The sequence below is a fragment of the Chiloscyllium punctatum genome, chromosome 14 (assembly GCF_047496795.1).
Source record: "Chiloscyllium punctatum isolate Juve2018m chromosome 14, sChiPun1.3, whole genome shotgun sequence".
NCBI lineage: Eukaryota > Metazoa > Chordata > Chondrichthyes > Orectolobiformes > Hemiscylliidae > Chiloscyllium > Chiloscyllium punctatum.
In genome coordinates, this window is record NC_092752.1 from 42,210,718 (window position 1) to 42,236,885 (window position 26,168).

Sequence of the window (26,168 nt, forward strand, 5' to 3'; positions counted from 1 at the left end):
GCTGCTTGAGTGCTAGCTGTCAACTAAATACACAGGGGTTTAGTTTTATATCCGGCCTCTCGTTTTCCCCTCTTGCTGGTCATGTTGCCCCTGTTGTGAGGTCATCTGATTAAACTCTCTCTTAGCTTTGGTTGGCTTTCTGCAGCATGGGGGGGAAAGAGGGACCAATCAGCTGACAATCCTGGTCCGTGCTGATTCCTGCTGTCCATAAAGTTGATTCCACAGTTTAGAGAAGGGCTTTCACACTGAATCACAAAACCTTACACAGAATCCCATCTTTTCTGATTAATTTTAAGAATTAACATCAGTACATAGTTCTAGAATGAAAATTTAGGAAGAATAGAACAAGCTATTGACATCCTGAAGATGCCATTTTGATTGACTAGCAGAGAAATTAGCTCAAGCATGGGTCAGAAGGGTTTTGGTTTGTTCAGATCTGCTGTACATTGGACATTGATAAAGTGAATAATTACTCATGTACAATTCAAGTCTACCAGAAAAACTTCCTCACCTGTTCCAAATGCTTCTTGCTGGGAATTTTGATCTGCTGTCAATGCACTCTAACCTTAATTGCTACTTTCTTGCCCCATTGAGAAGCTGACATTTTGCCTCCCGCACAAGTGCACCTGCTTTCCTCGCCTTCCACTCATGCTGCAGTATAAGATTCTGGGCATCCCCTAACTCAGTTACAAAATCATAATACAGTGTTTCTGTGCAGAATATATTCATAATTTTGTAACTAAAACTAAAGTGAGGACTATTAAGGAAGACAGTCACTTTTTCTATAATACATTTTAATTTCATTTTTGATTTTTTTCCGGATGTTTTTAAATGATGGATTGGTACTAAATGGATTGAAGCTTCACTGGAGTTCTGATTTAGAAGTGAGATACTTACAGCCAGCTCAAATTGGGCATTTCTTGACAGATAGGCTTATCAGGCAGCTGATGGAAGGAATTGTTCAGCAGCACTCTAGAAAAATAAAGCCATAAACAATCAATTTACACCCAATAAAAGGTGCAGCATTGATTAAATTACTTGAATCAGTACAGGTGACGCCAGAACTTACAGGAGAATGACTGCCTTCAGTCCCAGGAAGGTTTGGGGAGAAATCTTTTGAATTCTATTGTTTTCAAGAATTCTGAAAGAGTGAATTGGAGAAAGATTATTTCTACACAATGGACTAGGTATCTGCAAAAATATATATATGTACATATGAAATTTATGAGATTAAGAACAGGACTAGCAGTCTGAAATAATATGATTGGAATAAGCTATACAGGAACCAACAACTATCACACAGAGTATTATTTTAGGCGTAACTATACTGAGATGAAGTTGAAAGTCACACAACACCAGGTTATAGTCCAACAGATTTATTTGAAAGTACAAGCTTTCAGAGCAATGCTCTTTTGTCAGGTTGCTAGCTAGTTGCAGCACCCCAAAAGCTTGAACTTTCAAATAAACCTGTTGGACTATAACCTGGTGTCATGTGATTTTCAACTTTGTCCACCCCTGTCCAACACCAGCACCTCCACATCAGATACTGACTTGCCTTATCTCTCGTCTATCCTTTGCCTTTATAAAAAGGAAAAAAACAATAGCACTTGAAAATAAATGTACTGAGTATATTAGAACTCCATTTTGATGTAGATGAGTCAGCTCAGTTTGTCATTTCCCATTTTTACTAACATTTCCTTCTGGGTCCTTAGTCAGATGCATTTCCACAAACTGGAAAAGATCAATGCATGATATTTTATAAACACAGCCTGGGCAGTTTCTTACAGAATGAATTATGTGCTTTTGAAACAATATCCCTTGTAGTTTGCAATGTATTCTTCATTTGTTATCATTAAACCTGTAGCCTGCAGTCTTCTTAGCTGTCTTATAAGTGCCTCCTAATGTAACATCTTGGCAGTGAGATGGAATCAAAGTAAAAAAGTATTTACTGCAAAGGATAATAAGGACTGTAATGATCAGCTAGCTCCTGATGAGTGACTTGTTTGGAGTGTAGAGACTTTGATCAGATTGCCTGCTTCTGACGCTGCATGGTTACACTCAGTCAAATGGATTGCTGCGGGGTCTTTTATTCAACTATTGACTAGATTGGCTTATGTTGAGTTGGTTCTGACATGGCTAACTTACCCTCTATATCACTATAAATTCTATTTCCCTACTTTGTTACCTTTTCTTTTCATGTTTTTGTTTTTTCTCATTTTTTGCTTTCAGTTAGTAGAACACTTGCTGTAGGCACTTATTTTGTTTCTTTGTTTTTTTTGCCATTACTATTCCTTCCTGGCAAACAAATGTCTGTTAGTCAAACTCTCTTGCTTTCCACCTTATTACAGGCCTTTCGTCAATCTTTGTCTCACCCATCCTTGCTCAAAATTTCAGGACGTCTCTAAGCTCCCCCAGTTCGGTTGAAAAGTCATTGACCCGCAACATTGGGCTAAATCTTCCAATGTAAAGAGGTGAATGCCTCAAGTTAAGTCTCTGCTTCTCTCTGGGACCCAGAGGGACACATACATGATTGCTCAGCATGTTTAAATTTCCGATTGCTTTCTTCACCCTGCTCAACTTGTTGGTCAATTCCACATGACAGTGAGATCAGATGACCAAAAATATGAAGACTTCAGTTGTTTGCCTTATTCATAACCATTTTTTTTGCATGAGTTTATTTACAGATTTTCACAGTAGATAGAAAGCCTGTTTAACAACAAAATGCAAAAATAAACAGCTAGAGTTCCAAAGAACAACTGCAACCATAACAATGCTCCCCACTTCCCATTCCCAACAGTGTTCAACCTTGTTCTGGTTCACCCTTCCCCTTTCACTCAGCCACCAATGCTCAAACCCTCCTAAAAACGCTTACCCTGACACTGACAAGGTTCACTACTCCCTCCCTCCACCGCAGTGATCTTCACCTTCTCCTCCCAGCTCACCCTCTAGACAGTGTTCACCCTTTCCTACACCCACTTCCCACGGACCTTCCAGAATCCATGCCTCCTGTCTGATCAATGATAGAAGAATTAGCACTGTTGAATAGTGCAGTGGGTGAGGTAGCATTATCAGAAAGGTGAGCACTCTTGGGGACAAAGGGGAGATCAGCATAATCAGAGGCTGAAGGAGGGGGTTGAGACTTTTCGGAGATAGGGATTTGAGAGGTATTGGAAGAGAGGAAGGGTAAGCACTATTTCAAAACAATTAGGTAGACTTTAAAAGGAAATTACAACTTGTTGGTTCTCTTTGATAGCCACACAAAGTTAATAAAAGTTCATCACACGAAACACCAACGATGAAGTAATGGTAGAGTTATGGTATATTTTTACTTGCCATGGATTACCAAAGGAACTCTTCTCTGATAATGGCTGTCAATTCTACTTTGATCTGTTATAAAATTTCATGGAACAAAATGGTGTTATTTCCTAGCAGCAAATGGAAATCCAAAAGAAATGGTGGTGTAGTTAAAGAAGCTTCCAAGAAAAATATGCTGTATGGGTGTTCAAATTTCAAAATGAAACAATGGCTGGCTAATTTTCTTTTGCAGCAAAGAATACTCGGCATTTTACTATAAGCTGTATGGTTCCTCAAGATCTAATGAAGAGAAGATTAAAGATATACCTGAATCTGGTAAATGTAAAGTCCCCACAGTCTCGCCCTGTCCCGATAGAAATGACTGGTGGCAAGTATAACCTGACAGTCAGCATACCTCAGGCAAAGGGTTGAGGTTGAGAAGGTGCAGCATTCACGGTAACCTCAGCTTGTGCAGCAAATGAACCTGGGCTGTTGGCATCACTCTGCATCTTCAGTCAACTGAACTAACTGATCCCTCAGTATTCCTTTTTGATTTAGCCCCAAGCTGTTCACACTCCCTCAGCAGAAGTTTTGTCCTAGTTCCAGCTATATCTTTGGTACCAATGAAGATCTCAGGTACCAATGCATCCTCCCCCTCCCACTGCAGGTTCGTCTGCAGCCTAAAGCAAATGCTCTGAACTGTGGTACCTGGCAGGTGACACAGCCTTCTGAACTTTCGCTTTCAGCTGCAGAGAACTAGATCAATTCATTTGACTATGTGTCCCTGACTACCACTACATTCCTTCTTTGAATGGCTTCCTGTATTGTGGTCAGTTTCCTCACCTTGCGCTTGAGAACGAGCAGCACCCAAGGTGTTCAATTGCAGCTAAAACATTGATGTCTATCTGGCATAATGAAAAATTGCCAGATATGGATCTATCCATTAAAAAGACAGGACAAAATATCCAAGTCAGTCTACTCTTTTTCATCAGCAAAGTGATGGAAGGAGTCACCAGCAGTGTTAATAAGTAGCACTTCAGGTTTACACACGATACAAAGATAGGTAGATAGGAGGAGGATACAAAGAAATATAATACAGTTTAAGTGAGTAGGCAAATATTGAATATGATAAAGTATATTGTGGGAAAATGTAAGATTGTGTACTTTGGGCAGAAAGAATACAGAACCAGAATATTATTTAAATGGAGAGAGTATGCAGAATGGTGTAGTACAGAAGGGTTTAGATGTCTCCACATTACAAAACGATAGCATGCAGGTACAGCAATTATGAGCACAAATGGAATGTTACCCTTCGTTGCAATGGGGAAGAGCATAAAATTCAGAAAATCTCGCTCCAATTGTACACCGCACTGGCAATTTGAATATTATGTACAACGTTGGCCTCCTCACTTTAAGAGGGAAGTGAGTGCTTTGCGACCAGTTCAGAGAGACTCACTAAGCTGATTCATAGAATGAAGGAATTGTCTTAGGAAGGTAAGTTGGGTGGGTTGGTTCAATACTTGTTGAAGCTTAGAAGAATGAGATATGATCAGGATTCAGAGACTGATCAAGCCACAGTTCCATCAGTTTATATCCTTAGTGATTGTAGTTGCACTAATTTCCCTCAATCAGTTGCACTTCTTTCTGCAATCTCCTGATTTACAGGCATTACCGGGATTATTTTGTATCCTTTACAGTAGTGAAGACAAAAGTAAAATAATTATTCATTGCATCTACTACTTCTTTAGTATCTACTAGTATCACCCATCTCACTCTCTAAGAGGGTACTCACTTTATTTACTTCTGCACTGTTTAGATACCTATAGAAATACTCGCTGCCTTTTTAAAATATTTCCAGCCAGCTTCCTCCCATGCTTTGACTTATTTTCCTAATTAACATTATATTCATTCTCTGCCATTCTTTACATTCTGAACAGTCATCTGACCTGCCATTCATCCTTGCATAAGTACATGCTTTTCCCTTCTGCTCATACTCTCCTTTAACTGCCTTAGTTAACCACAGATGGCAAGTTTTTAAAAATAAACTTTCTTTGTAGTAGGAATCTACTTATTCTGAATATTTTGAAATACCCCTTTAAATGTTAAACACTGATTCTTAACAGATCTATCCCTTTGCATGATACAGATAGTTCTCCTGTAACACCATAGTTATGTTCCCGGGCGACGCCATGCAAGAGAAATAATGCGGCCTATAGAAAAAGATAGGGTTGGGGTGAACTATCAAAAATACCAGTAACAATCAAGACAAAAATAAGAGTTAGCCTGACACAAACAATAGCACAGTCAAAGTAAATTTTGATCTGTTGTAATTGGCCTGTTTTATGGTACTATAAAGTGCAATTCATCAGAATCTTCAATTAATTACTCTCAATTGGCATCTACATCTGCTGGTTGCACTACATTCCAGCCAGTCTTCTATCCCATCCAATGGTAACATTGCACAAGTCAGATCCAAGAATGGAACCTGCCTTGATAGATCAAGGGCTGAATCTCAACTTTTTTCTCTAAGTGCCAGTTTTGTCAAGTTTTTCAGAGGGTTTCACATCGTGATGCTTGGGGACATCTATCGCCCTATTTTACAAAACCCACCTGATATATTACCTACCCCCACTTAGGTTGTCCTCTCACCAATTCTAGCATCTTCATACCATGTGTCATTTCCGAAACAACTCACCACTTCCTGGATATCCCAAAATTAACCAACAACCATTAAGGGCAGCATTGGTGGCTCAGTGGTTAACACTGCTTCCTTCATAGCGTCAGGGGCCTGGGATCAATTCCCACCATAGGCAACTGTCTGTGTGGAGTTTGTACATTCTTACCGTGTCTGTGTGGGTTTCCTCCGGGTGCTCCGGTTTCCTCCCACAATCCAAAGGATGTGTAGGTCAGGTGAATTGGCCATGCTAAATTGCCCATAGTGTTAAGTGCATAAGTCAGGGTAAATATAGGGTAGGGGGATGGGTTACTCTTCAGAGTGCCAGTGTGGACTTGGTGGGCTAAAGGACCTGTTTCCATACTGTAGGGAATCTAATCTAATCCATGGTGCAGTACCATCCTTAAAAAGGCATTGACAAGAGCTGTCAGTCCAGAGCTGCCCTGCGTAGTTCCTGACATTAGTCCTTGACATGGCAGACAATGAAAAATTGGTGCCTCTCTTTGAGGGCAGGGACATAGAGATGCTGTAAATGGGGATGGGATAATGCAGAGGCAGGACATCCTTTTCTCCCAGGCCAGAGGATGCCACTGGAGCCACGCCAACCTGGACGAGGGTTACCATCCAGGCCAGTGCAGTCTCAATCACCTCAAGGAATGCACAAGTTTTATGAAAAATACCTTCTCCACTCTGCCAGTGAAAGTACCACCATCTTTTTGTTGATATCTCACAGTCACTCTATTTCTGCTACAGTACCCACCATTTCCTGCTACATCTTCCCCAAACATTGCCATTCGCGCTAATATCTGACCCTGACTAACCCTGAATCTCTTCTGCACAGCCTACTCAGCCCCTCAGGACATCTCCACACATGCACAAAAAGTAACAGTGTGCCATCTACCTTTCTCTCCCTCAGCCTCTATGTGCAAAGTTTCCTAACTCTGACCACCCTGAACAGCTGACTGACCTTGTCTAAGTCCCTGTGCTGATTCTTTTTGCAGCTTGTAACCATACTGATTAGTCACTGAAATAGATTCACACAAATATGCAAATATTCTTTAAGATCAAACGTATTTTTTAAACAAAGAGAGAAAAAAAGCTTTTAATACGAACAACAAAGCAAGTTTCAAACTCCTCAACACTGTCCTTTCAATATTAGTCAATTCCAGTGAAATTTCACTCCTTATTTAGAACTTAGAACATTATAGTGCAGTCCTGGCCCTTTGGCCCTCGATGTTGCGATGACCCTTGAAACCAATCTAAAGCCCACCTAACCTACACTATTCCATTATCATTCATATGTTTATCCAATGACCATTTAAATGCTCTAATGCCCAGCACTATGTGTCACAGTGCAATGAGGACTGTACTCTGCATCAGCTTCACGTCATCAATTGCTTTCTTGTGAAGAATTTTGTGAAAGGTATTGTGACATGTTTGTGCTAGTGAACTTGGAAAAGCATCATGAAAATGTCTCTACAACCTGAGGACAAGAAGCTGGGAGCAATCTGTTAATTTAATACCGATGGTAGTGGTTGATGGGAAATGTTCATCCTGGAATTCAGTTAACTAGTGGTGTGCCGCAAGGATCTGTTTTGCAGCCACTGCTGTTTGTCATTTTCACAAATGACCCAGATGAGGGCCCAGAAGGATGGGTTAGTAAATTTGCGGATGACACTAAAGTCAGTGGAGTTGTGGACAGTGCGGAAGGATGTTGCAGGTTGCAGAGGGGGAGTTTGCTTTATGAAAAAAAGTCGGCAAGTCACAATATCCCAGTCCACTTCTGCTAGCTTAGCTTTCATACCTGCACATAGGTGACCTTTATTAAGTTTAAAATTATTCTTACATCCACTCTTTCAACCTGGAAATGAAATGCAATAATACTATGGTCACTGTTACCTAGCAGTGTTTTTGCTCTGAGATCATTAATTAATATTGTCACTATGGCTCTATAGGCACACAAGGCAGTGGGCTACATGCTGAAAAATGGGATCAGGATAGTTAGGTACTTGTTTTTGACCACCACAGATAAGATGTGTTGGAGGGCCTTTGTCTGTAGATTTCAATAACTCAATCTACAAAACTATTAACACAATCTAGCATAGTCTGCTCTTTGATTGGTTCTAGAATGTGCTGCTATGAGGAACTATCTCAAAAGCATTTTATGAATTCCTTGTCAAAACTACTCATACCATCTATTTCCTGTTTGTATATAGATAAAATCACGCATAATTATTGCTCTCCCTTTATCACATTCATTCAATTTCCAAAAGCAAAACAGAGGAAAAAATGGTCACACATGCCATATCAGATCTTCTGTAAAGCACTTGAGTTTTTCTGGGGATGCACTTAGAAGACGATGTTTTTTCGTTCCAATCAAATATATGAAATAGGAGGGATGCAATGCTTCTGCAAATTCATATTCCTTCAGATTGTCAAGGGGATGCTCATCAGGAAGTACCCCTAGTAACTGTACCTTATTTCATATTCGAACCAATCTTAAATGGGATGTGGAGTAAACTGCTGCAGTCAGATAGAAGGTGGCACTTTCTTTTTCAGTACCATCTTTTGGCTTCTGGCTATTAAATCCAGTGATTGTATTTGAACAATAGCCATTGATAGGACTTGGTGGATTCATGACATGTGCACGATTAAGTGAAAAATGCACTTCAATTAATGAGAAAATTGGAGGAAAACCATTTCTTCAAAGCTTTCATCAATACTGCAGAGACAAGTAAAAGCACATACAGCCATTTGACTTGATGGAGATCTTCAAACACGCCTGGTGGCAGGTATGTTATGCGATTGTTGTTCAAAAACCTGCGAAGAAAAATACATAAATCTAATGTGATGTTATTTACATCATTCAGTATCATTATTTTTATAACCTTTTGTTGTTCTCATCTACAGGTGATGTAAATATCATGTTGCACTTACATTAATGGTCTATATTCATGTACCAATACTACTGCAGCTAGGTGTGAATTTCTGACAAAACATATCCCTAATACTACCATCCACCCCATGATAATTCTCCTCATCACTAAGATCTACAAATTATTACAATATACAGTAAGTTTACAAAGATCAGGGTCCAAATATTTAGTCAATTCAGCTTGCATTTTTTGGATAAGCAACTTAATTTCAAATTGCAATTAGCACAACAAGTTTGCTAACAAAGTACAGGAATCCAAAAGGGAATTAAAAGAACTGATTGGTATTCCTTGTTTTGATTAACGATGCCATCTGCAGAGAAAGTAAGATGGGCTTTTTCCATGTCAAATATGTTGATTATCCAGTTATTGAAAATGGAGCATTCAGAATCTCATGCATCAACTGCAGAGTACAGAATACATCTTAATTTCAATTGGAAAGTGATTGTGACAAGTGCTTCACTTAAAATAAATCATTCTCTCCAGTCCAGTGGTACAATCCAACATCATAACACATTAAACTGTTAGAGAGATTTCTTTAGGTGGGTCTAAAATGGGATGTACATAACAGTTCTATTGTTAAGTTAGCTAATAGGCATTTGTACATGCTATGTATATAGCAACAGCTTCTCTCTCTAATTAGCAAAAGCTCTTGGGGTCTAAGAATTGTGGGCTATGAAGAAGTGTATGGTAGAACTGGACAAGATGACGGGTGAGGCCCATCTCGAGATAGAGATAATCTTGTTGCATATTTTATGCTTTTAACAAGCAGTGTGGCAAGATTCACGTTGGGCAGCGGCAAAATGCCAATTGAGGGGAATCAATGCCATTCAAGTTTTTGTTAAAGCAATAATTTTCCTTAGTAACATTCAGGCTCCTATTTCACCATGCAAGCTAGCTGTCAGGAAAACTGGACAAGGAAACTAGAGTTCATTGTACCTGGTGAATTCACCACTTGCTTTGAATGACCTCCATACAGAACTCTGGGCAACAACAGCTCAGGGTATAATCCATGGCACCAGCCATATGCATCCTCCATCTATTGACACTGGCATCCTTCATCTGCCAATGCATTAAGACCAACATAACATCTCTCTGATACACTGGCAGCACAGACTTGCATTCAGGGTGCATCAGAAACCAGCATTGAAAGGCTGCTGCTGGAATACTTTTCAGGGACAGGCACCCAGTTGTTGAAATGGATCAGGCTGCACTTCAAGGCTGCTCACTTGCTCTCTTAAGGCTCATTCATTTAGCAGCTACTTGCATGATTGCATCACCCATGCCTTGCCTTGTCGTGCTGTGCCATGCCTGTTAGCACACTGTCATTTCAACCAGTGCCAAAGGCGTTTACTATTGCACTTTAGCATGTTGTGATGAAGCTGCTCCTTTAACAAGGTTATGTTGTCCTTGTTTTTTTTTCAGAGAAGTTGTAAAAGACACAGACTCCAAACAGCCGAAGTTGAAGAGTTTTAGTCCTGATGAAGGTTTCTGCCTGAAATGTCGATTCTCCTGGTCCTTGGATGCTGCCTGACCTGCTGTGCTTTTCCAGCGCCAAACTCTCGACTGATTTTCAGTCACTTACTCTGGGTTTTAGGGCTAGTTTGATTATAGCTAAAAGATACTGCCTCAGGCAACAGGCTTTCAAGTTTTTGAAAGAAAAACTTGGTCAATGAAAGGGGAGTGACCAGTTCTCTCAGCCCAGCTTTTCTCTGAATTGGTTTGGTTTTAGCATAGTAGCGTTTTGAAGTTGCTGAGCCCAAAGAAGCAGGTCCAGGCTGGTACTCTCTCTCTGGCTTTTCTCCTGTAAGATCCCGTGTTTGACTTTTCCTTTGCGCCCAGAGGTGTTTATGGGGATTGTTGCAAGTATTGGAACAGCATCATTAAATTGGAATAATCTGTTGGGTTTTCGGATATGTTGAGTTATTCTGTATTCTGTTCTCTTTTGTTTGAGGTTCAATCGGTAATCTTGTAAATAAATTCTGTTTTGTTTAATACTAAGTGGGTGGACCAGCTGCATCTCTCCTGGAATATCCACTACACTCCTGCTTAGCAAAGTTAGGATCTGGGCTACCTTCTTGAAATGTTTTGAGGGGGGTCTGGCCTGGTCCATAACCACACACACAGACAGATTCCTTGCTATGTCTGTCAGTGTGAAACTGTCCTGAGTTGTGGGTGTCATGTTGGTGAATGGCATTTTGAGATGTCACAAACACCTACAGCATGTGCTAGTTTTCTGTGTAACGTATTTCATGTTCATTCAACCAAATGGCCATATCATAATCTGGTTGGGGATTTACCTCAGTACAGCCAAGGGGGGTGCATCATTGATCAAGGGTCCCGGTAGCATCAATAATAACCACGGACCGCACACAGTCCAGGGGTTTCGACACAGTCAGTCATCCGCCTAGAATGCTGATGGTCATGGGATCTGTCCCAGTACAGTATGGGCTGGGAGTTTCAGTGGTCAGTCCTATAGGGCCAGTCCTAGCGCTCAACAGAATTCCACATTGTTAGTCTCGGAGTTGCTAACATGACAGTCAGGGGTCTGGTCAGTCATGTCTAAGGGCTGTTCAAAGGCAGAGGTCTGGGTGATTACAGTCTTAGTGTCCAGTGCTGTTTCACCTCACACATTGTTATTGCTGTGTCATGTCCACTGCAGAACTGATATCTGATTTGGAAGCCACCAGCATGAATGGGATTGGGAGGCATGCACAGCTGGTAAGAAAATTAGTGGGAATGCCATCTTGTCTGCCAAACCTTCAGGAGATTTCATGGGAGTTGTGGAGGGAAAGCAAAAGCATTTGTCGGAGTGGAAGTAGAATCAGGAAAGTTCAGAGTAGAATAGGAGGGCAAGGTATAATGCTGGAATTCAGGGGTCAGGGAGGATAATTATAAATCAGCAGGTAATGGTCCAGTGGTATTATCGCTAAACTATTAATCCAGAGATCCAGGTAATGCATTGAGGTCCTGGGTTCAAATCCTACCAATCATTGAGAGTGGTGGGTTGATTGGCTCATTGATTCTATAAGGCATATTATCAGAAATGCACAGCCTGGGAGGGTAGTTGAGGCAGGAAACCATGCAACCTTTAAAATGTACTTGGTTAAGCACTTAAAATGCCATAAATTCAAGGCTATGAGCTAAGTGCTGGGTGGTAGCACTTGTATAGATTTAGCACAGTTTTTAATAAGTGCAGAATTGATGGACTGAAGAGCCTCTTCTGTTCTTCATAATTCTATGATTCTAAGTTCAATACAGTCGACATCCACATGTGGCAAAGGTGGAAGTGGGCTGTGGGGGTAATGTGAGATATTTTGTGCTCTAATGATGGATTTTGTGTGTTGTAATATAAGGAATTATGAGTTATATGCAGTTACTAGGCTCCAGAGAAAACTAAAGAACAAATGACCTTGTGGTTTGCTGCAAGCTAACAGTGAACTTTCATTCCATAGCTGTGCACCCTGTAAAAACTCAATACAAGTCAGAACAGCCCTGCAAATATGACTGAAGAATCACTATAATGAGTCACCTCTTAAAAGGGACACCATCCCAACATAACATACCCTAATTACAATATATAGCATTTATTAATGGTTAATCTGCTAAACATGAAGATGTTATTAAAGCCTTCAATTCATACTTCAGGGTTCAAACATTTGTGACAAAAATTAGGCATGGTCACCAAGGGTTTTGCAGTTGATTTCTGGTGTACAGATATTATGGTTAATGGCAACAACCCTCATTTTAAATTGGATACAAGAGCCAGGCATATCTATTCTTTCAGATGTTAAAACCATGGTTAAAGCTTGATTTTCTATGTCACCCACTCAAATTCAGTGTGCAGGAAGAATTTTAATCAGAGCATAAAGACAGGTGCATGTTTTGGTACAATGGGAGACAAATCGTTAGAATTAATAACATACAAAAGTATTAATCATCACTGTTCTCTATTAAGTAAAATAAGAGATTTTTGTGATAGTTCCATAAAGCAGTATGCCCTCGAGCTGAATGTATCAGGATCATTTAATAACCTCAGACTAAGAATATTCAGAAAAACATCATAAGTAAGGAAAAATAACATGACTGCATGAAAATCAGTGGCAGCTTAGAACATTAATAACGCAGAAACATAGAAAATAGAAGCAGTAGACCATTCAGCCCTTCAAACCTGCTCCTCCATTCAATCAGATTATGGCTGATCATCCACGTTAGTACTCTCTTCCTACTTTAGGTAATAATCTGCCTTCCTGTTTCTATTGCCAAAGTGGATAACCTTGTATATATGCAGATTACACCCATTATACTTTACATATGCTTTTGCCCACACATTTAAACTTGTCCAAAATCACACCAAACGATCTCCGCATCCTCATCACAGCTTTGTGTCACCTACAAATTTGGACATATACATTTCATTACATCATCTAAATCATTAATATAAATTGTGAACAGCTGTGTTCCAAGCAGTACCCCACTAGGCTACCACTCGGAAAAAGAGCATACTTTATTCCTACACCCAGTCTTTCAACCAATTCTCAGTTCACATCAGTACACTACCACCAATGCCATTCCCAAACATCTGGCAAATGAATTATAATGAGCAAAAATGTGAAGTTGTTAACTTTTCCAGGAAGAATGAAAAATCAGAATATTACTAAATGGAGAATGGGTGCAGAATTCCGAAGTGCAGAGGAACCTAGGTGATCTGGTACACAGTCATAAAGCACGGAAACAGACCCTCCAGTCCATGCCGACCATGATCCCAAATTAAACTAGTCCCGCCTGCCTGCCCCTTGCCTTTTCAAATGTTTCCTATTCATGTATCTATCCAAAATGCCTTTAAAACATTGTAATTATACCTGAATTCACCACTTCCTCAGGAAGTTCATGTCACATGCGAGTCACCCTCTTTGAAACAAATTTGCCTCATGTTTTTAAATCTCTCTCCTCTTACCTTAAAAATGCACCCCCTAGTCTTGAAAGATCCCACCCTAGGGAAGAGACAGCTGCTATTAAGTGTGTCTTTACTTCTCATTATTTCATAAACTTCTGTCAGATTACCTCTCAATCTCCTACGCTCCAGTGGAAGAACTTCCAACCTATCTAGCCTATCTTTAGAACTCAAACGTTCTATACCCAGTAACATCCTGGTAACTCTACTCTGAACCCCACCATCTTGAGAATATCCTTCCTATAATTGGGCTACCAGAACCGGACACAGTATTCCAGAAGAGGCCTCATCAATGTCCAGTACAATCTCAACATGACTTTCCAATTCCTATACTCAAAGGGACTGAGCAATGAAGGAAAGCATGGCAAAAACATTTTTTAACCACCTTGTCTATATGTGAGGCAAATTTCAAAGAATTATTACCTGCACCATGAGGTCCTTCTGTTCTACAAGACCACCCAAGCTTACCATTAATTATACAAGCCTACACTTGTTTGCTGGACCAAAATGTAATACCTTGCATTTATTCAGACTGAACTCCAACTGCCATTTTTCAGTTCATTGACCCCATTTAATCAAGATCCCTTTCTAATCTTAGAAAGCCTTCTTCACTTTCACTATGCCACTGATTCTGGTGTTGTCCAAAAATTTATTAACCATGTCATATTCTCATCCAAATCATTTATATAAATGACAAACAAAAGAGACCCAGAATCAATAATCATGGAACACCACTGACAGGTGTCCAATATAAAAAGCAACCCTTCACCAACACTCTATCTTCTGCCATTAAGCCAATTATGGATACAATTAGCAAGCTTAGTCTGAATCCCATGTGATCTAACTTAACTAATTAGTCCATCATGTGGAACCTTGTTGAAGGCACCAAGCTAGAACTGGAGGAGAACCGGATTCATTTCTGAAAAAGATCAGATTACACACGGAAGGTGAGCACATGGATGGGGATGGCTGGGATTGCTGAAGGACATACTATATAGAGAAGGTGAAGTCATTTTCATGTAGAATTTCTTTCATATTAAGTAGTTAACTTACTGACAGCCATTGGGAAAAAAAAGCTTGTTTAGATTACAGTTCAAAAGTGGACAATGAGCCCAACCAGTCTCTGGTGTTTATTCTTCAGGTAAACAGTATCCAAGTCTCATACACCTGCCCTTTGCCTACCTATCTCACTTGCTCCAATCACTAACTCAAATGAATCCAACAGCTTTGACCCTTCAGAACTGAGATTAGGAATTTCTTCAGTTAGACAGTGGTGAACCTGAGGAACTCATTGCCACAGGAGGCTAAGTCATTGAGTCTCTCTAGGACAAAAATGGATAAGTTCTTAAATGGTAAGGGGATCAAGAGTTATGAGGAGGAGAAGGCAGGAGAGTGGGGTTGAGAAACATAATCAAATGGCAGAGCAGACTTGATGGGCCAGATAGCCTAATTTCCTCTTAAAAATGACTGAACTATACACAGACCTTAACCTATTGTAAGTACATGGATCCTGCCTATCAGTAGAGATGTTGCAGGTCATCAACATTATCAATGCACCAGTCATTCTGTATTTCTCTTAAAAGCTACGAGAACATGTGTTTGCACAGTTTGAGAGGCATTATCTTAGTTGTTGACAGTGGGACTTTAGAGGTGCTTTTTTTCTGTGATGATGGGGGATGCTTTCAACTTTCTCATCAAACTAGTCTTGATACCTGAATTTGCAGCATTCCTGGACATTGCTGAAGTTTTGAAGATTTGACTATGGAACTGTCTGCATTAATCTTACAAATCATTTGGGGAGAAAGATCAAAATGTGGGGTGTTATCATGTGTTGCATGGCATGTTGTTTAAGCTTTTGAGGAGCTTAACATCCAGCTTTGACCATGCTTGACAAGATGATTATCAATTACACTTGTCTGAGTAGCATGAAGTAAAGGCTATGAGCAGATTAATGATTATAACCACCTGCACATCTGTAACAATCACTTTGTTTACTTCTCAATGACAAAGAACTTGGTTACATGTCTATGGATGACACTTTACAATTAAACAAAGGAAATTGATTAAATAGGTGTAAAGGTTCATCCTACTGTCCTCATTGTCTTGGCTGCAGAAGTGAAGAGGATCCAAGACATCAAGGTAGCTTGACTGTTGCAGTGAAAGTGAGTACAAGATGTTTCTCTGCATTTGCCACTTGCTGGTAACAATATTCAGTACTTATCCACTATTGCTGTGCATTTGGTAAGTATGGTGGACTGAGTCTGATCATGTGATATAGTGATGACATCACCAGCCATTCTGAGTGGGAAACACCTTAGTCTAACTTTGTTGCTTGTAGAGTGAACATCTCCTTAATAACACTCCTGCTACTTAATGCTTCAGCCTCTTCATCCTTTTTGGAACTTAATGATTATCGTTTTTTTTTCCAGTAAATTACAGCCAATTATATTATAGATCTACAGAAAAATAATGTTTACGGTCCTAATAAGTACAGTGCTCTATCTCGTGCATTAAAAGGTGATTAATAGCAAGTAGTCAATTCTTATTAACTTAGTAGAACACTCCTTATCACCAGTTGAAGCATTAATGTAAGTACTGTGGCATGAAGGAAAAATAGGCAGGTGATATTTTTCCACTGAGTACAATAACATATATGTTAACAAATAAAACAGGAAATAACTGTGATCAGTGCACTGATTGTAACAAGGTGAGTCAAATGGATGTCATAGAATGTGAGCTCTCTGACTGCAGCAATTAATCTGATCCAATCAGGGAGCCCTGGCTGACATAAACAGTGGAATGTCAGGGATACCGACACTTGTGGCTGACTCAGTAAGAGATACAGGTACACAATCATTTATCCGAAATACTCAGGACCAACTGGTTTTTGGAATTCAGAATTTTTCAAATTTCAGAATAAAGGACAGTTTAATGGTGAAATTTTTTAAAATCTTACCGGAGGAGGAGACACGCTAAGTAAAATGGACCTTGAGAGAGAATTGAGGCCTGCTGTATGGTCTTGGGTTAACTGTTTGCATGCCAAACCACCTTGTTAATGAGAAAAAAAACCTTCAGACTTTGGAGCTTTTCAGATTTCAGAATTTCGGATAAAGGATTGTCTACCTGTAGGCTATAATCAAAGATATGCATTTGTAAATAAAGGTTGACTGATGATGGGCTATTGCCACCTGAAGAGTTATCTCAATCAGCATTATTGCACAAATGTACATAAATGCACTCTCTTATACTATATGCCCCTTCTGTTACTTTTAAGTGAGTGCTGTATATTTTATAAAAGCAAAATAGTTTGGATGCTGTAATAAATTCAGGAAGTACTGGAGATACTCAGTAGTCTGGGGAGACAGAACTAGCTTACACTTTGAGTTAAACATGACTCTTCTTCAATGGCTGACTTATGAGCATGTCTCAATTTATTCATCCACATATTTTGTGCCTCCCTTTTAAAATTTTATTATAATGGGAACATCAGAAATGTTATGGGTCTGCTAATGGCTTTCTTTCACAAACTGAGTGAAATAATAACTGAGCACCTCTTCAGGATTAAATGGATTAACATGAAAGTAAATGGCAGTCATGACAGGTGCATTTTTATTAAGGACCAGGGAGATGTGCTCTTTCCATTCCAATTCCCTGGGTCCCCACACAAAATTTTTCCAACAATAATAGCAACCAATCAACAATAATTGTTTGCCTCATCAATAAGGTATTTTCTGTGCCTGGGATTTGTTGTGCAGATTGCAGAGAAGTGGCACTTGTATTTTATTTCATACTTTAAAGACTAGTACAAAATTTATATACAGTAAAGATGTCTTGAATTTGTGAATGCAGCACATATAAGAACTTGTATATAATTAGTTATATTTTTCAGCTCCTTTAATTTACTGTTTAAAGTATTAAGAATTCCAAAGTATGAACCAACTATTGCAACACATTTTGTGTATAAAGTTCCATGCAGTAAAATGGAGTCCTTCCAAGATAAGTGTAATGGTTTAATACTGACAAACTATTAACCTGTGAGGCATCACTACAGTTAAGTTAAACCAGTAGCCCAAAGGCTAACTTCTATCTAATAATCAAAAATAGAGCATTACTCAAAACGGGATCAGAGGCATTCATTTCAATAGTCTGTTCAAATTTCTTTGCAGTAAGATTGAAAAATTATGAAAATATAACTGAAAATATTTGTCATTTCCTGAGGAAAGCAACTGGTCCTAGAAAATGTATGGTTTAATTAACCCAATAATTATGCTATTACAGCATCTGCTGGTGACTTGCAGCTTTGATTGGACAAGTGTGGTAAACAGTGGATTTCTGCCACAATTATGTTAGGTGATCAGAGAATCCCCGTGAAACTTCAGTTTCTTAATCTAGCTGAAGGAATTTGATGCCAATGATACTCACAGTTTAGTTAGATTGTTCAGTCCTTTAAATGCTCGATCAGAAATTGTTGCAATTTCATTGTTTCTAAGGTTTCTAAAAGAAAATGCAATGTCATTAATATGAAACATTAAATCAACAAATGGAGCTGCAACCAAAATAATGAGAATTAGATGACAAGGGATTTGAAATAGCTCTAGGTCTAAAACAATAAGAGCTCGATCAAATAAAGTATATTTGTAGATTCATTCAGCAATACGTTCACTTTTCAAAGTAGTATGCATATTCTTTCTTCCTTTTACATTATCCCATGGCTTTCCATAGAGACAAGCACCTTGCTCTCTGATCTCGTTTAAGGTTGCCATACAGTCAGTCGCTAGAGGTTCCTTTCCTCTGGGCCTATTGAAGAATGTGGTAGCATTGACTTTATTCTTCCCTTTTCATAGGGTGGCTGAAGTGATGAACTCATTTTTGGAGAATTCAAGAGTTAACCTCCTCTTACATAAAGGAGCATTTGGTTGGCGATCCTTCTACACCAATGTGCTCAAAGCATTTGAATTGCTTTCAATAATGTATCTGGATTCTTTGATGTTTTGCCAAGTTTTCTAATCTATATCAGCAGAATGTTCAGAGATTAAAATAATTTAGTAAAAATTTCATGTTAATTATTCAAATTTATAGCTGATTTCAATTAAATGCCAACATAGGATCCCATATACCCAATTACTTCTCATTCAATCCTATTTGCTAAGCAAACATTTGCACTTAACCAGCCCTTTGAGGTTTGCTAATAGGTCAGACCTATTCCTGGAGTATGTCATATGATATTTGATGCAATCTACAAATATAATTGTATTTAATGACTTGATATCAAATTATAAATAACTTGTGAAAATTCTAAGCCACACAGTTTTTAGTACTGGTCATTCACCAAAGCTAGATTATACAAGATTATACTGCCTAATAGATTACTGCTTGAACCCTGATAAAAACAGAGCACTAAACTCCTTTATTTAGAATCATTGCAACATTGAGGGGACATAGTTCTGAAGAGACGTTAGTTGACCCTGTACTCTTCCAAGTACCAAAAATGTCACCAAACAGATTGTCAACCTCTCTGGCCAATGACTTTAGAAATATTCATAACAATGAAATAAATACAAACTTTGGATTTTCTAATATTATTCAGTTTTAATACATAAAACTAAAGCAAAATACTGCAGATCTGAAATAAAAAGTATAAAAAAGCTAAAAAGACTCAGCACTTGAGGAACCATCTGTTGAGTTATGTCTCAGCTAAAATGCAATATTCCTTTAAGGGACATATTCATGGTGTCAGTACCATATCGTCATGTGACCAGACGGCATAAATGTCTATCTACGCCTTAGAGTCTTCTTTGCAGCTGAGGGAAGTGCAGTACAGCTTGCATTCAAAATGTTTAGTTTCAGCTCAGACATACAAGTGCCTATGATTGTAATATATGCAAGAGAGCAAGGGTTGTAATGAGAGTCTACGGGACACTTTCCTTCTTTGTTACCCCTGTCTTGTTTTGTTACTGGAGCTATCATGAGTACTACCATAAGTAATACCTTGCTAAAAAGCCTACCATTGTAGATTTAAATCGTGAGGGCAGCACAGATCTGAGTTAACAGTGGTGGCTGTTTATAACGAAATGAGTCCTGGCTCGCACTGATCACATTAACAATGTTTGTCGCCACACATGCTAATGTTTCAGCTTGATGACCTACAATATTATAGACTCCAGAACTTTAACTGTTCATGGATTGAATAAATCAACAAATACAAACTTACGCATGGAAAGCAGCAGTAATTTTTGTCTAGAATGAGCCATTAAGAGACAAAGACAAGCTGTTGCATAGAGACTGAAAGCAATTAGCCATGTGTGGCAAAGTAAGGAGTTGAGGTTACATAGACAAAATTACTGTGACATCTGCTTGATAACTGGATACCTCATGTCACAAGGGTAAATGATTACCCTGCTAAAGAATTGAAAGAGTAAAAGACAGGATGTATCTTCAGACAGTTAAGGCCAAATGTAATAAGGAACAAAGAAGTTACTTCTGACAAGGAAGCAAGCTGCAGTCTCAAGGACCTGAGAGTAATCAATATCACATTATTCGTAGAATGAATAAGCGTATAAGAATCGAACACAAGAACTCCCCCTTTAGTAGAACTTCGGAGAACCATTCTGCAGAAGATTAAACCCTGTATGCATCCAGACATAGACACTGTTGGTTGGAATTGTAGCTAAATTTCCCTGTAAACAGGAAATAGCTAAGTTGAGTTGCGAGATTTACTTGAGGGGTCTAATTTTGGTTGCTGCATGCTTTAAAGTTTAAATTATTGTTTCACTGCTTGATTGTGAGATTTCTTAATAAATAGCAGAATTAAAGGTAACTTGTGGTGATTTATCCACAACAGACATTTCATCAGAACTGAGATAAAAATATAATAGGTTTTAAAACAAGTGGAAAGGCTGGGTCTGTGGAGAAGCAGGACAAATAAATGGGAAGATCTGTGATAAGATAGAGGCTGGGGAGACCAAATAGCAAAATATTTCACGACTCAGTAGTCAGAGTGTGGAAATAGCTATAGTAAAGAAACAAATTTTGTATCCAATACTTCATTTTTAAAAAAACTACAGTGAAGGGAGAAAGAAACATCATGAAGAACAACCAACAAAACAAAAAGGAAGGAAAAAAAGCAAAGGGAACAAAAATGGAATCAGGTGATATGACATTAAACTGTCAAACTTGACTCTAGAGGCTGTAGAATGACAAGGTCCTGTTCTGATTTGAGATTCAGTGCAACACTGTAGCAGGCCATGGACAGAAAATTAGAATGGCAGCAAAGTGGAGAATTAAGATGACAAGCAACTGGAAGCTTGGGGTAATGCTTGAGGACAGAATAGAGCTATTTCATGAAGCAATCCTCATCAAGAAGAGACTACATTGTGAGCAAAGGATATACATTACTAAATTGAGAGAAATACAAAGAAATTTGTGGCTCACCTGTGAGGATTGTGAGCGCCCTTGGGCAGTGAGAAAGGCAAAGGTGAAAGAACAAGTGAAGTATCTTCTCACCTGATTGGAGAGATGCTGTGTGAAGAGAGCGGCTGTTATGACTGAGATTGGTCGAAGGTGTTGTGGAGAAAATATTCCCAAGGAATGCTAAAAAGGGAGGAGATATGTTTTGTGGTTGCATCATGCTGGAGGTGATGGATGTAACAGAGTGTGATCCACTGAATACAGGGACCGGTGGGGTGGAAAGCAGGAATCCTTTCATGGATCTGGGAGGGAGGGAAACGGGTGAGATCATTGGGCCTGACCCATTTCATGCAGATAAAGATGTCAGAAGCACTGGTGTTGAAGACTGCAACAGAGATGGAGAAATTGAGAGCATGGAATGGAATCTTTACAGGAAGCATTGGAAGTGTAGTGTAGTCAAGGTGGCTATGAGAGTCAGTGGGTTTGAAGTGAACAACTTTTAACTCCACTCTGCTCCTACAAATAAAATGAATAGCTATCAGTACCCAGATGTTTCCCACCTATGCCTGCCTTTTTGTGGAATATGTGGAATCTTTATTATACGAGTTCTACTCACTCTCTCCGCACCACCACTCCCCCTCCCCATCCCGCCCCCCCATGCTTTTTCTAGTACCTTGATAACTGTCAGTATCCTCTTCTGCTCCTGCCATGAACTGTAAAAATTAATTGATTTTGGTTCTAATTTTCACCCTTTGCCTGATCTACCTCTTCCTTTAGCTGACTCCTCTGCCTTTGTTTCTGGAGATAGTTTATCTATAATAATTGATTCCCCTTAGAGTCCTGTGTGACCTACTTAACTTTAATATTTTCAGAAGGAGTTTAAGAGTGCCTCCATTTTGAGATGCTCTCATACCCACCTTTTGTGCTTAATAGTTCCCCACTAGACTGCTATCAGTCCAGTGAAACGGGGCCACATATAGCTTGGGAACCGACCAGTCCCCCTTAATTGGACAGTAGCCTCTAAAACTGACGGTATCTTTTAAGATTCTCCATTGTCTATGAAGCTGTGGAGTTTTGGGATCTGAAAATTAACCTGATTCTGATCCTAAATTGTAAACAATTTCATTAAGATTTTGCCCAATGCTATAGAGGTGGAAGGAGGAATTTTGGGATCAAGCATTTATTGGCTAGAAAACTCCAGTTGGGTTAGAACAGAATGCCAATAGTCTAGCTCAGCATGAGACATTAGCTGGAGAAGGAGATGGAACCAGTTGGTATGAAGTTTGGTATGCTGTAGAAATGGTGGGAAGATGGTAGTTTCAGTTTTCTAATATGAAACTGGACAAAATTTTAGTTTAGGGAAGTCTGAATTTCAAAGATGGAGGCATTGAAGTATGGTAGAAGAGAATTGGAATTTAAAAGGATATATGTAGGGCCAGCCACAAGCCTACGCCAAGGGTCAACGGGTAGATCAAGTTAAAAAGAGCATTAAGCTGTCTGTGGGAGAACTTGATCAAACGTGACTCCAAACGGTGTGGAAGTCATTTTTGTCACAAAGCAATTTTTGCAGGAAAATGTAGCCTGCCAGCCATACTGTTTTTTGAGTCCTGCCTGAGGAATATTCTTTTGATAGCCTGATCTTGCAGCTGCAGGCTGTCTCTGCTTCTCAGGCCATGAGATAGTTCTGCTTCATAGAATGATGCATTGTTTCACTCTGTCCCTTATTGGTTGTTCTAGTCTAGCTGAACTTGCAGTATATGATGTTCAGTTTTGTAGACATTAAGAAATATAGATCTCGACCATGTATGTGAACCTTACGACTGCCCCCGGTTATGTAATTAATGGGCAGTGGGTTTGTGTTTTACTATATAATTTGTAACATTCTGTATTTCATTGGAATTGCATCAGACCTCTTCTCCGAACACAGAAGTAATTCCCCATAGCCATGAATAAAAGCTAGTTAATTGCTCAAGGTCTCCTCTCCTGACTACTTTGTTTGAAACAATTCGGCATAAGAGATCATGCTGCAGCTGTTCAGGACATTGGTTAGGCCGCTTTTGGAATATTGCATGCAATTCTGGTCTCCTTCTCATGGAAAGGATGTTGCGAAACCTGAAAGGATTCAGAAAAGATTTACAAGGATGTTGCCAGGATTGGAGGATTTCAGCTATAGGGAGATGCTGAACAGGCTGGGGCTGTTTTCCCTGGAGCATCGCAAGCTGAGGGGTGACCTTATAGAGGTTTACAAAATCATGAGGGGCATGGATAGGATAAATAGACAAAGTCTTTCTTTTCCCTGGGTTGGGGGAGTCCAGAACTAGAGGGCATAGGTTTATAGTGAGGGGAAAGATATAAAAGAGACCTAAGGGGCAACTTTTTCACGTGTGTATGGAATGAGCTGCCAGAGGAAGTGGTGGAGGATGGTACAATTGCAAAATCTAAAAGGCATCTGGATGGGGAAAATGAATAGGAAAGGTTTGGAGGGATATCGGCCAGGTGCTGGCAGGTGGGACTAGATTGGGTTGGGATATCCAGTTGGCATGGACAAGTTGGACCGAAGGGTCTGTTTCCATGCTGTACCCCTCTATGACTCTTATTTACTCTTCCCCAACACGGTTACTGGGTCAAAATCTTGGAACTCCATTTCTAACAGCATTGTTAGTGTCCCTATATCTGAAAGATTGTAGCAATTGAAGTTGGGTGCTCATTCCCATCTTCAGGGCACTTGGAGTCATACCTGGCACAAAAGAAAATGCTTGTGGTGGTTGGAGGTCAGTTCATCTCAGCTCCAGGAGTTCCTTAGTGCAATGTCCTTAGTTCAATGATCTTCCCTGGAGATGTTCACTGACCACAGTTTAGTTTAATTTTCAGCACCATTCATGGCTTCTCCGAAACTGAGCTAGTTCATGCCCAAATGCAGCAAGACCTGGGCAATGCCCATATTTGAGCTGTGCTGAAAATGTGTTGCTGGAAAAGTGCAGCAGGTCAGGCAGCATCCAAGGAGCAGGAGAATCGACATTTTGGGCATGAGCCCTTCTTCAGGAAGGGCTCCTTAGATGCTGCCTGAATTTGCCTGGATGGGTGCAGCTCCAACAATACTCAAGAAGCTTGGCATTATCCAGGACAGAACAGCTGACTTCTTTTGGCAGCACATGCATAAACATCCACTCCTAAAATTCAGTATCAGCACTGTGTATCATCTACAAGATACAACACAAGAATTCCCCAAGGTTCCTTAGATACCACCTTCCAAACTTACAAACACTTCCATCTAGAAGGACAAGGAAGGTAGCTGCCTGGGAAGATACCTACCTGCAAATTTCCCTCCAAGGCACTCACCACCCTGACTTGGAACTAAATTGCCATTCCTTGACTATTATTGGGTAAAAACCATGGAATTCCCTCTCTAATGGCATTGTGGGTCTACAAATGGATTGGAGCAGTTCAAGAAGGCAGCTCAACACCAGCTTCTCAAGGCAACTTGGGTTGAACAATAAGTGCTGGTCCAGCCTCGTCCCTTGAATGAATTTTTAGAAAAGGACCTCTTGTTGCACTGTCTTGTTCAATGTGTTAATATTAACAGATCTGTTAAGTTTAGAAACTAGCATTCCAGCAGAGCACCATGTTGTTGCTGCTGTGACGTACTTGCAGTTCTGCACCCTCTACGACTCCACCCTGATTCAGCCTGTATATGGCTCTGTATTATACAAAATAGCTTTAGGTGGGTTAGAGCAGAACTCATTGGGAACCTGAATCAAATAATGTTCTCTAGTTACTATGATCTTCCCTCTTTTTAATTTTGTAGTACTATCATCCTAAGATAGTACGTTATGCTGGGAATGGTTCAATTATCTAACATGCAACATTATACTATGGATGTTAACCTATCAAATTTCAGCAGTGAAATTTCAGAAATTATTTTGTTGCTAATACAGTTTGGTGTAATTTAAGGGTGGAATTGTAAGTAATTATTCATCTGAGCTGTACAGTATGGTAGGGGCCCATTCTCTTGTCATTTTAAAGTGTTCAAAAAGTCCACTTTCAACACTAGGCAACAACACTGACCAAATTGATTTTGCCTGTCTCCAATATTTCCACAATCAATTCCACACTGGGCTGTGCACTTAAAACAAAGGTTTTGGGTGAAATGTTTACTGACATTTAAGACTTAGTCTACTATCTATCTTTTTGACAACTTTCACCAATGCTTAACACAAACATTGGAAAGATTTTATTTAAAATTAAACTTGTTGCCATTTGAGGTCCTCATTCCACCACTTTTGCAATTTTGGAAAGTGGAAGGGGTGGGTCAGTCCAGCAGTTTAAATTGTACATGCTAAAGAGGGGGTCATTTCAGAACAGAAATGTGGAGACATTTCTTCAGCCAGAGAGTGGTGGGCCTGTGGAATTCATTGCCACGGAGTGCAGTGGAAGCCGGGACGCTAAATGTCTTCAAGGCCGAGATTGATAGGTTCTTGTTGTCTAGAGGAATTAAGGGCTACGGGGAGAATGCTGGTAAGTGGAGCTGAAATGCGCATCAGCCATGATTGAATGGCGGAGTGGACTCGATGGGCCGAATGGCCTTACTTCCACTCCGATGTCTTATGGTCTTATGGAATTGCTGGCCGATCAAGTTCAGGACTTTCTGATCCCTAGGAAAAAAGTCCACCTCTCTTTACTAAAGCTATTCCAGCAATTTATCACTATTAGCATCCAGACTCAGTAAGATTCTAGCTTGGCAGAGAAGGGGTGTAGATAAACTGCATTGCAATGTACTTGTGGCTGCTGTAACTTCAATAGAAATTGAGGACATGGCAAATTATGGATGGATTTTATGTGATTATTGAGTTTCATTCAGTTTTCCAATGGTCAATTTGAGAAAGAATAGAACCATGCATAACCATAG

At 39.6% G+C, this 26,168-nt stretch overlaps 1 protein-coding gene across 1 annotated transcript in view; it reads right to left on the reverse strand.

Annotated features, from left to right (window-relative positions):
* Positions 1–26,168, reverse strand: part of rxfp1 (relaxin family peptide receptor 1) — a 113,498-nt gene that overhangs the window by 62,222 nt on the left and 25,108 nt on the right. The window contains exons 7-10 of the mRNA XM_072584262.1: positions 18,278–18,349; positions 8,717–8,788; positions 1,070–1,141; positions 898–972 (exon numbers count right to left, since the gene is read on the reverse strand). Coding sequence (XP_072440363.1) covers positions 898–972; positions 1,070–1,141; positions 8,717–8,788; positions 18,278–18,349 — 291 coding nt within the window. The remainder of the gene's footprint in view (positions 1–897; positions 973–1,069; positions 1,142–8,716; positions 8,789–18,277; positions 18,350–26,168) is intronic.